The sequence below is a fragment of the Diabrotica virgifera genome, chromosome 9 (genome assembly GCF_917563875.1).
Source record: "Diabrotica virgifera virgifera chromosome 9, PGI_DIABVI_V3a".
Taxonomy (NCBI): Eukaryota; Metazoa; Arthropoda; class Insecta; order Coleoptera; family Chrysomelidae; genus Diabrotica; species Diabrotica virgifera.
The window spans coordinates 225,852,471-225,865,397 of NC_065451.1; the positions used below are offsets into that span (position 1 = coordinate 225,852,471).

The 12,927-nt window shown below is 34.6% G+C and overlaps 1 protein-coding gene across 1 annotated transcript in view; it reads left to right on the forward strand.

Moving 5' to 3' along the window:
- Nucleotides 1-6,153, forward strand: part of LOC114335162 (uncharacterized) — a 28,035-nt gene extending 21,882 nt beyond the window's left edge. Inside the window, exon 5 of the mRNA XM_028285341.2 lies at nucleotides 23-6,153. Within this exon, the coding sequence (XP_028141142.1) occupies nucleotides 23-216 (194 nt within the window). The 3' untranslated portion in view covers nucleotides 217-6,153. The remainder of the gene's footprint in view (nucleotides 1-22) is intronic.
- Nucleotides 6,154-12,927: the final 6,774 nt, after the last annotated feature.

The window sequence follows — 12,927 nt, forward strand, 5'->3', positions numbered from 1 at the left end:
TTTTCACGTTCCATTGTTTTAGGTCCCACTATGTTGCTGGATATCAACCAACATAAACTGGCCAGTGATGTGACTAAGAAGCGTCTGCAAAGAAACGACCTGGATTTGGATGCTTTGAATGTCCATGCTTTCGAAAAAGCACCGGACAATAAATTCATGGATGCTCTCAAGAGGTCTTGGCCAGCTAGAGATGCACCGACTACTACAAGACAGTAGATCTTTTATTTAATAAGAACTATTAGTCCACAGTACATCATGCTTTTTCAAAAATGATTTATTTTATTTTATTTATTAATCATACGGGAAAACCTCATTCATAGTGTAATTATAAAGTAAATAATAATAATAACTAGCATCAACACAATAAAAGTAGTTCTCACAAGAAGATACAATGCAATAATACAAACAATCACAATATATGTAAAATATAAAATGTAACAAATATATCATATAACAGTAAATTTAACAAGACGTATTGACAATAACGAAACAGACGTTTTTACAACAGTGAACATCATAAAGCCAGAGATCTCTTCAGTTGATCCAATGAAATATTGAAAACATCAACATTACTACTATTCAATAATCCCATATACCTATCGACTGGGCTATGAAAACCATAGGATATTCTGTGGTAAGAGACACTCAATGTTTTATGATAGCGCATGGCCTGATAGAGAACATTACAATCAATTTGGCTTAAGAGACTTGGACAATCAATTTGTGCGTTAATCAACTTATCGTCGATCTAATACGCAAATTGTCCAAGTCCATTTTTTGCAAAAAGTGATTTTTGGTGTCATCTAGTAGTAGACGGTAAAAGCTACAGCCTGGCAATTCCCAAAACCGCCGTTATTATTTTATTTCGCGCCAATTTCGCTAAACAAATTTTGCTGAAATCCAACGTTCTGTTCACATTCATACGAATATTGCCTATGTCCATTGTTTGATCACGTGTTCACTTGCATGTAACAGTGTTTCTGAAGTTGTTTTGATTGAAAACGTTAGAAAATGTAAGTAAATAAATATGATATTGTTATTAATATACAGGGTGTCCCGGAAAATAGTGCGTTCCTTAAAGGTATAGGTAGAAGACACCATGTAGAACAAAAAACTCTTATAAAATTTTTTTCTAAATGCAACCGTTTGACCAAAAAATTAAAATACATTTTGGTATGCAAATTTAAATCTGACAACTATGTGAAGTACGCAAATTTAAGCATAGACAGTTCCATGTAAATAGTTAGAAGACAGATAGTAAACAGATAGTTTTAAAGAATCCTGTTTAGTGTCAATGCCGAAAATGTTTTCGAATCGTGAGTGTATTACCTATTATATTATTATGTTGATTATTTATGGCAGATCACTGAATGGAGAGGCATACTATAATTATTTCTTTAAAAATGTTTTGCCGGTATTTCTCGTCGTATGAATGGTGTTTGTGAAAGTGGGATACTTTGAACATCTATTCGGTATAATAATTATTTTCAAGTAAGTACAACTTAATTATTTAAGTTCCACTGTAAACTATGTCATTCAGTTAAAGCCCTCAGCATTCAACACCTTTAGAGCTTACTAAATACATAATCCTTGTTCAGTTAAAAGATTTGTTTTTTATGTTAAAAGATGTGTAATTCGTTTAAAATTATGCAATAAGTATTTCAATACATTTCAAAAAAATAATTTTAGTAAACAAATAGTAAAAATGATACATAAATACTATTAGGTTGGATTATTTTAAATACTGTAAATCACAAACGAGTTCTTATTATCTGTTAATATTCCGTAGTGCGTACGATGTTGCCGGTTTATTAAAATTTCTAAACATTAAAATACAGGTATATGGAAAACAATGTTATCTTTTTTTTGGAAACGGTTAACTTAAGAAAAAAATGGTATAGGACTTTTTTGTTCTAAATTGTGTATTCTCTACATACCTTAAAGGAACGCACTATTTTCCGGGACACCCTTAAGATATAGTATAATAAGTAAAAACATTTGTGTAAATATTTTGTTTAATTAATTTTGGTCAATTATGTATTTCACGGAGTTAGGCAATTTTCTTTTTTAATACTGTTGTTGTTTTTTGGACATGGCAAGTTCCACAGTGTTTTGTCTCTCCTGTAAAATTTTCGATTTGTGACTTAGGCAATTTGCTTATTAGACCGACGTTATGTAGAAATATTGCACCAGAGATGTCACGACGTAATCTGAGAGGAAGTAGAGAGAGATGGGATTCAACAGTTGAGTAATCATGGTTAACTATAGTTAGATAAGATTTGAATGCGCAGTAACGTAAAAATTTATGTTGGATCATCTCGACCGTATCGATATGGTTTTGATAGTAAGGGCACCAAACTACCGAACAGTACTACAACAAGGATCTAACAAAAAGTTAAATTATGACTTTTGTAATCGCAAAACATAACCTGCCATAATTAACATATCGTCATATCCCGGTGAGAAGTCACTAACTAACATTTTATTGTTATGGAGATATTTGAAGGTAAATATAAAATCTTCACTATAAATCAGGTTTTTAAAATTTTCTATCACAAACTGGTTTAAGGTGTATTTACTGCTGTTATATTTATTAATCTGAAGTTACTAATACTTTGAAGCTACTCTACTATGTATTTTGTGCAATACTATCAGTTAGTGATCTTTTGCATAAACAACAATAATGAATTTTGGTAATAACTATTTATTACATAATACATAATATAATTATTACATATTATTATATTTATTACATAAAACATCGTAATAAGTTAAAATAAAAAAAATATCAAAAAAGTTCCTCTTCTTCGTCATCCTCAACGGCTCAGAGGTGCAACCAGGATGATCCTAAGGGGGCGTGGGTTACAACAACTTGATGGTCTCTGGGGGTATGGAATAGTAATGGTGTTAAACGTATAGAGCCCAAAGTACATCCAAATGGGGGGGGAGGGTTATAACCCCAAAACCGCCCCCTAGTTACGCCTATGCAACGGCTGGCTCGGTTATTGTATCTGGTATATTATTGGCTGTTGGTAGAGAAGCATACCTACTATCCATGCAGTTTCTCTGGTATAATTTCTTTTTTACATAATTTCATCAAATTCTCCTTTTTCTGGTTACAAATAGGCCGCAGTTGATTGTAAGCTTTAATTTCATTCACACAATTTTGTCGACCTCTTCCGTGTACATTTAGTACAATGTAGGACTCTGTGTGACTGTAGCGAAATTTTATTATGTCTGGATTGGCATTTCCATATCGCAAAGATTTTCAGACGATTTTTAATTGTGCGTTTTGAGAGGTCTTTAAGGTCCAAGATATCAGAAAAATGCAGCTGTTTGACAGGGTGGGGATTGTCGGAGCTTTTGTTTCTGTTCGATCTACCCTTTTTTAGTATGTTCATCCACTCCATAACAGAACTAACAGACACATGCCTTTTTTCCCTTTCAATGACCCTATGCATGCTGTCAACTTCTATGAAAGAATCGCCGAATTCTAGGTATTTCTGCTCTATGATTTCAATATGAGTAGTTTGGGTCAAATACAGCAGAAGCGAAGAGATGTGCTGATTGCGATTTTGACCCCCACATGTGTCTGAAAACAATGAAAGCTCTGTAATATTCTTTGGAAGTCCATTAATCCACTGCATTAAAGCTGTATCAATTTCATTGTTGCCTCTTTTACCATTCACCTCAGACCACAGCATGCAATATGCTTCATTTGGAAACCGTGACTCATAAACAGTGAAATTATAAAGGCAGAGTTTACGACAGTAATATAACAGATATTCTTCACCAGTCGGTATTTGAAGAACACTCTGTAAGTCACTTTTCAGATCGGATCTCATCTTTTTCTTTAGCAATTGTGGCCTGCCTTTTTCTTTCTAAGTGGGCATTGTATTTTTGTTCTAATTCAGGTATTACAGAATCTATTTGTTTTGCGTCCCTAAATTTACTACAGAGGGTACCTTGATCCTTTTTCGACACGAAAAATGAAAAATTGCAGAAAGAAAAATGAAAAAAGAAATTCAGACAGACTTCATATTCATTGCTTATAAGAAAGTATGCTCTGCTGCACTTTCTCTTTTTATTATTTGAAACATTTGCCAAAGGTCTTGCCGGTTCTTTTGTTTGAACCATTTTTAAAATGAAATCTTTCTTTCTTTTATAATTAGAAAGAGACCAGTACTTTTTACAAATGCTGATCCTATCCATTTCCGAAAAATTTTGACTAGATTTAAATTTACAAGATCGACAGTTTACTCGTTGTGGAACCTTTATACCCTTACACACTTCGTTGTTTTATAGGGCAAACAGTTAAACTTATTATTCTTCTCAATATTTTTTGACCATTTAGAGGGATCAGCTTTTCTACATCGGGAAAAAACTTTCTTTAGAGGTGTATTCTCATCATTATTCCCAACAGAATTATATATGTTTAACTATTAAACTTCAACAATCAGTTGTTATAACAATACTAACAAGTAACGTCACCAAGGAATATTTTTTTAGAAAAATAATATGTGTTCACTCACTAACTGCATATCAATAACTGAGAAATAGAAGAGTAAAATCAAACACAGCAGTGGTTTATTATTATGGACAAATAAATACTTGGGCACAAAATTGGAGAATTAAATTGAATGAACAAAAATCAAACCATATTGTTTTTACAAAATGTCACGGTGAATCACCTACAGTAACAATAAATAATAAGGCAATTCCCTCAGTTACCTCTGTAAAATATCTGGGCATGCACTTGGACAGGGGATTAACCTGGAGAACCCATATATGGAACAAACGGAAACAACTGGGCATAAAATTTAGTAAGCATTATTGGCTTCTAGGGCGTAAGTCTAAGCTCACGACAAGAAATAAACTGCTAGTCTACAACACAATATTCAAATCAGTATGGGCATATGGTCTGCAGCTCTGGGGAACAGCATCCAAGTCGAATGTATCCATAATTGAGAGATTCCAGTCCAAGGTGTTACGTTCAATAATCGATGCTCCGTGGTTTGTTACTAACAGGGATATTTACAATGATCTGGAAACGAAAACCGTCAGTGAAGTGATAGTGGAGTTAAGTGCAAAATACATCGTACGTCTTGAAAGCCACGCGAATGTGCTTGCAATTAATTTGTTAGACAACAGTCAGGAAACAAGGCGGTTAAAGAGACAGACACCATTAGATTTACCGCATAGACATTAACATTGTTACAGTAGCTAAGTTAATATATTTATGTAATACAGTAATTTAATATTATCTCTGTAGAGATGTGTGACGCTGGTCACAATCTCTCTTCATGTCATTATTTCTAAGATAAAATGTGCCTATTGTTATATGTTATAACAGATTGCCTAATAAACATGTAAAAAAAATTATTATGGAAAAAGTCACTAAGTGCCATTAATGAGTTTTAACGCATATCTCTACAAATTATTCGTATGTAAAAAGTTACTAAGTCAGGTATTTTTGGCTACTTAATATTTTCTGTATTAACGGGTTAGTGATTTTTCACCACACAGAAATAATCATTTAGAAACACATTTAGCAAGTAGTGACTTTTATAATAGAAAGATATAGTGAATTTCATTCGATCGGTGAAATTAATGAGTTTTTTCACAAAATGTCAGTTAGTGACTTTTCGCCGGGATGACGAATTTACGTTGTTCGACTAAATAAACGAGACTGTAAATTTGTCGGACAAGAGGTCGACAATAGTTAGTAATTTATCAATACTTTCAATTGAAAATTAAGAGTTTTGTAATAACAAAACTATACCGCGCTAGAGTGACATCTTGAGGGTGTCATATTCGACTCTTTTTTTGTCCGACAAAAATAATTTATTTTATTCTAACGCATAATCTTTGGATTAAAATTAAAAATTATAGCTTTGCAATTAAACCTAACCGCGTTAGAGCTACAGGTTTAGGCGTGGGGCGTGCTGAAACGCGCCCAACCTGCTCTTTGAAATTTTTCAAAAGTGGTAGACTAATTCAAACGAAGCAATTAAAACCATTTTTAAGACTTTTGTAATCATTTCTGAAAAACGATGATGTACTGTGGACTATATTATAATATAAATAACATTTTTTACATTTCTGTAAGTTTGTCAGTTTGATTTAATATAAATAAATGTATCCTTTTATGTATTTCCTACCAATCAATTAAATTATTAGAATACAACAAATCGGCATATTTATGTTTACTGGGAAGGCATTTGATAAGACCAAATTAAAAGATGTTACCCACTTATTATGAGTTCAGAATTATAACTACACTCCTGGCCAAAAGAATCGGGACACCTTAAAAATGGGTCATTTTTGATGTCTCGAATCTCCTAAACCTGTTGTCCGATTTTAGTGATTTTTTTAATATGTTATAGCCTTATTGTCTAAGAATATGGATGTAGTAATAGTGTTGCTGAACAGGTAAATGCCATTTTATACCGGGTGTAACAATAATACTGTGTTTCTTCCTGAAAGTTCGTAACACCCTGTGGAATATTCTAGCATTTAAAAAATATTGAAATTAAAACTCAATTGTAGCCTTAGCCTTTCTTAACATTCTGCCTTTTGATTCATTCACTTTTGTTGGCTAATGAAAAAGTTAGGTACTTTGACAACTAGCCATGTTCTTCATCAATACACGGTGTTTCTAAATAAGTGCCACAAACTTTAAGGGGTAATTCTGCATGAATAATAATGACCGTTTGATTTATAAGCATATGTCTGCAAATGCTTCGTTTCCGAAATACCGGATGTTGAATTTTTTCTTACACACTGACGATTTATTTATTGCTCTAAAACTGGTTGAGATATGCAAATGAATTTTGGTGGATTTTAAGAGGCAATTATTGAGCATTTGTAAATGAAACTGACCAATTATTTATTACAGCCCAACAAAAATAACTAAAAATTATCACACATGCAACAGGAAAATAAAATGAGTTAAAATAATTAAATAAAAATAAATATTTGGCGTAACAACATAAAAAAGTAAAGATATAGGTAAACATAAAATATTATGGAAATAAAAGGCAGATATCGACATTGACTTTATTAAATCTTGCCCAGCTTTCGCTCCTGGAGCATCATCAGGGGCGTGTCGCGAAATTGGAAGGTATGATTGTATGTCGTAACATTTGATTCAATTAAATAATGGCAGAAATTAACATATAGCACACACTGGACAAAGGACCAATAGATTAAAAATTAAATACCGGTACTACGCTAGGTACATATCGAAGTACAACGATACCTTCCTAATTTGACAAAACGCCCCTGATGATGCTCTAGGAGCAAAAATAGACTTGGACAGGACTTAATAAATTCAGTGCTTGATATCTGCCTTTTATTATCATAAAATTCATATATTCGAGCATTAAATCATTTCATATTAAACATGAAATTGTTATTTTATAAAAAATTCACTTTTAGCGCCTTCAGTTCGGAAATCTTTAGGCTTTAGGTAGGATCCAAAATTGGTTCATCTTTATGTTCGTAATCGAACTGTCTGCTTTTCTTCCGACGCCGTAACTGTGTGGCTGGTTGAAAACTGGGCTCCACATCCAGTTTCTCCGCAGTTTCATTTGCTGTAGTAATAATCTCATTAAATTTGCTATCTGTCCGAAACTCGAGCAAGAATTGTTTTAACTCTTGTAAAGCATTTAAGCCCAGCTGTTTGTAAAATTTTGATAACGAAGTTAACTTTCATCAGAACTTCATACAATATGTGGACTGAGCATATGAATGTAAATGTTGATATATTTTATCTCCTAAAGTTTTTTTGGCTGCATGTCTTTACAAGATTTTTCTTGTTTATGCAGATTATAAATTCATACGTAATGTGCCTACCTTTGAAGTTGAGATATACCTACAGGGTGGCAAGGTCGGCAAAGGGTAAGTGTTGTTTTGACCCGCGTAAAATTTTTGTAACAACTCTAGTGGAGCCCCTTAATAGCTGGCGTGTGTGCGCCGCACACATTGCACACGTGGACGGAGCGGCCCTGCATACAATTATGTATTTTATATTCACCACTGGCGACCATACAGGTCATATTACCTGTATGCACGCCAATGGCGAATATAAAATTTTTAGTTGTATGCCAAAAAATCCCGAAATAACCAAAGTACGTGCCTCCTAGCGGCGGGATACGGGCAACAATACATTGGCTTATAGGGCAGTCCTTACAGTAGGGATCCTGGCCTATACAGAAAAATGCAGGCGGGTGTGGGGTAATACTGCACTTTGGTTGCATTGGTGGTGTATTGGCTAAACGTGCAGGGCAGGGTATGGTGCTGATAGAAAAGGCATTCAGGCATCAAATATCCAAAAATCTTTTCAGGCCATAATAATGAAAAGACCTTCTCCAAACGCAATAAAAACTTATACTGAAATGATGGCATCTCCTGAGGTAAAATGTTCCGGAAGTAAAATGAGCCTCCGTTTCGGATCTCCGGGTGAGGACTATCTCAGGGGGAACACCATTACAGGTTAGAAAAATCAGGATAGGGTCTTGGAATCTTGGTAGTCTTACAGGTAAGAGTCTGGAGTTAGTGGATGCGCTCAAACGAAGAAGAGTCCAAATTGCTTGTATTCAAGAAACTAGGTGGAAAGGACAAAGGGCGAAAGAACTAGGTGAAGGATACAAATTGTGGTATGTAGGGAGTAGTAACACTAGAAATGGAGTTGGTATAATTGCTGATAGTGAAATGAAAGATAACGTAGTAGAAGTTGTAAGAACGAGTGATAGAATGATTTCAGTGAAATTTGTAATTGATAAAGAGGTATTGAATGTTGTGTGTGTGTATGCTCCCCAAACAGGTCTGGGTGAGAATGAAAGAAGAGCTTTCTATGATCAATTAGGAGACGTACTGAGTGATATTCCAGCAGAAGAGAAGGTTATAATAGGAGGTGATTTCAATGCACATGTGGGCCAAACCAAGACAGGATATGAAACAATACATGGGGGATTAGGCTTTGGAACTAGAAATGAAGCTGGAGATGACATGCTTGAATTAGCAACAGCATTGGATATGGTGATTGTTAACACATTCTTTAAAAAGAGAGAAACTCAACTTATTACCTACAAAAGTGGACAACATCAATCCCAAATAGACTACTTCATGATAAGGAAAGAAGACATACGTGAATGCAAGGACTGCAAGGTAATAGTGAGTGAGACAGTAAGCCAACAACATAAGCTGCTTGTTCTGGACATCGAAGTAAAAAGCGAAACTAAACAAAAATATCGGAGAGGACCACAAAAAATCAAGTGGTGGCTGCTGAAAGATGAGAAAGAAGGTCTATTCAGGAGAAGAATAGTAGAAAAAATATGTTGGAACATGAAAGGAAGCCCTAATACAATTTGGAGAAAAATGGCCAGTAGTATTAGAGAGACTGCTATTGAAATACTTGGGAAAACGTCAGGAAAAAAGTTCGAGGATAAAGAGACTTGGTGGTGGTCAAACGAAGTACAAGGAAAAATAAAAGAGAAGAGAAAATTATATAAAAAGTGGCAAGAAACCAGATCCGACACAGATCTTCAAAACTATATGGTGGCGAAAAAGGAAGCGAAAGTAGCAGTAGCAAAAGCCAAAGCAGAAGCGTATTCAAACCTATACGATCAACTTGATACCAGGGAAGGCGAAACGAAGATATATAAAATAGCCAAACAGAGAGCAAAGAAAGCAAAAGATTTTAATCAGATTAGATGTATCCGAGATGAAAATAATAAAATACTAGTTCACGAAAGGGAAGTCAAAAAGAGATGGAGAAAGTACTTTGACAGCTTATTAAATGAAGAATTTGACAGACAGCCTGTAGAGTCAACGGAGACAGTAGCAGCAATGGTCACCAAAATAACCAACGAGGAAGTGGCTCAAGCGCTTCAAAAAATAAAGAAAGGAAAAGCGGTAGGACCAGATGATATTCCTGGGGAAGTATGGAGAGCATTGGGAGAGACAGGAACAAGATGGCTAGCAGGTCTATTTAATAGAATTATGGAAGTCGGACAAATGCCAGACGAATGGAGAAGCAGTATACTGGTACCTGTTTACAAAAACAAGGGAGATATACAACAATGTACAAACTACAGGGCTATAAAACTGCTTAGCCACACCATGAAAATATGGGAAAGAGTAATTGACAGACGGATACGTGAAGAGACCGAAATATCCGAGAATCAATTTGGCTTTATGCAGGGTAGATCAACAACAGATGCAATTTTCATTATAAGGCAGTTGATGGAAAAATACAGGAGTAAAGAAACAAGCGCTCATATGGTATTCATTGATCTTGAGAAAGCATATGATAGAGTTCCTCGAGAGATTCTGTGGTGGGCACTCAATACGAAAGGAGTCCCTGGTGAATATGTAAAGATTGTGAGGGATATGTATGAGGGAGTTACGACTAGTGTTAGGACAGGTGTGGGAGAGACTGATAAATTTAATGTGAAAGTAGGATTGCACCAAGGCTCGGTGCTTAGTCCGTATTTATTCTCATTAGTTTTGGACCAGATAACAGCGAAACTACAGGGTAACATTCCATGGTGCTTAATGTATGCTGATGATGTCGTGTTAGTAGGAAATAGTGAAAGAGACTTAGAACAAAAACTGGAACAGTGGAGACATGCTCTGGAGGAAAAAGGTTTAAAACTTAGTAGGACAAAAACAGAGTATTTGGAATGTTCATTTAAAGATGGAGCTACTACAAATAAAATGGTATCTTTGGATGGTGAAATGATTGTGAAAAGCAATAGTTTTAAGTACCTAGGATCGGTATTACAGAGTAATGGAGAAATAGATGGAGATGCATGCAGTAGAATTAGGGCTGGATGGATGAAGTGGAAAGAAGCGAGTGGTGTGTTGTGTGACAGAAAAATTCCAATGAAGCTGAAGGGAAAATTCTATAAAACAGCCATAAGACCGGCTATGATGTACGGAACTGAATGTTGGGCAGTGAAAAAGAAAGAGGAACAACGAATGCATGTGGCGGAAATGAGAATGCTTAGATGGATGAGTGGAGTGACAAAGAAGGATAAAATTAGAAATGAGTATATTAGAGGAAGTCTAGGTGTGGCACCAATTGATGCCAAAATGAGAGAGCATAGGTTAAGATGGTTTGGTCATGTTCAACGTCGAGACGTTAATCACCCAATACGAAGAATAGCTGAAGTGCAGATTCCTGGAAGGAGTAGGAGAGGAAGACCAAAGAAGACCTGGGGGGAGGCGATAAGGCAGGACATGTTGGTAAAGGGGATTAACATTGATATGACCCAAGACAGAATTGGGTGGAGAAATGCAATTAGGGAAGCCGACCCCGCATAGGGATAAGGCAAAGAGAATGATGAGTTGTATGCCAAAAAATATGAAATAACTACCTCTTAAAACTTACGAAATTTCATTTGCATATCTCAACCGATTTTAGGGAAATAAATAAATCGTCAGTTTGTAAGAAAAAAATCAACATTCCGTATCTCGGAAACGAAGCATTTGCGAACATATGTTTATAAAGCAATCGGTCATTATTTTTTCATGCAGAATTAACCCTTAAAGTTTGTCGCAGTTATTTAGAAACACCCTGTATTGATGAAGAACATGGCTAGTTGTCAAAGTACCTAACTTTTTCATTATCCAACATAAGTGAATGAGTCAAAAACAAAATGTTAAAAAAGGCTAAGGCTACAATTGAGTTTTAATTTTAATTCTATTTTTCAATTTTATCTATGCTATAATATTCCACAGGGTGTTACGAACTTTCAGGAAAAACAGTATTATTGTTACACCCGGTATACAATGACATTTACCTGTTCAGCAACACTATTACTACATCCATATTCTTAGAGAATAAGGCTATAACATATTAAAAAATCACTAAAGTCGGACAACAGGTTTAGGAGATTCGATACATCAAAAATGACCCATTTTTAAGGTGTCCCGATTTTTTTGGCCAGGAGTGCATTTAGGGACAAATATTAATGAAACAAACGATTGTATATACCATAGAAATCTAGAGTTAAAATAGAACAGGCTAGAAGTGCATTCAATAATATAAAACAAATATTATGCAGTAGAGGCCTCAGCCTAAACCTTAGAAAACGAGTACATACTAAAGTGTTATGTATTTTTTGTTCTTTTGTATGATGTGGAGACACGGACTCTAAAAACAATGTCTCAATTAATTTGGAAGCATTTAAAATGTGGACATATTGAAGAATGCTGAGAATCTCTTGGACAGACAGAATAACCAATGAAGAAGTACTGAGCTATTCCAGGTCAAATCAACACACTTTGAATTAATTTTTTTCCTGACCTATTTAGATTATGTTAATAGTAGATGATTAGGCGAAGAAAAATACAAAATTTTAAATTTTTATCTCGAGCCGTTTCCGAAATGTAGTTTTTCAAAAAGGTCCAAAACACCCCGATCATACTTTATTGGAATGGTTGTAGAAGCTGACCTAATTGAGCTAGAATGCTGGGAGAGGTGTCATTTTGCAGCATTTTTAAAGCTCTTTACAGTGATATATACAGCATGATGCTACGATAAACAAGTTTTTCTCAAACAAAAAAAATATATTTTGATGTAAGTTTTTTTCCAAAAAGTACATAATTTAAAATTTTCATAATATTCCTACAAATACATAGTACTGTTGTTAATAACATATAAAAATTTTATCATGGGATGGTGATGGGTTCAACATAAAAAAATAAATTTCACACATATACAGTATTGTGCAAATGAAAGGAATAAATTCGTAATGTCATAAGTTAAGGGAAAAATTCCGGAACAGGTCGATTTTTATTTTTAAATTAAAAATTTAAAATTTTGTATTTTTGTTGCTCTTATTAGCCACTGTGAGTATTCCAAATTATAACCAAATTTGAAGAGGGGGCGGAAAATAGGTGTGTTGAATTGATATG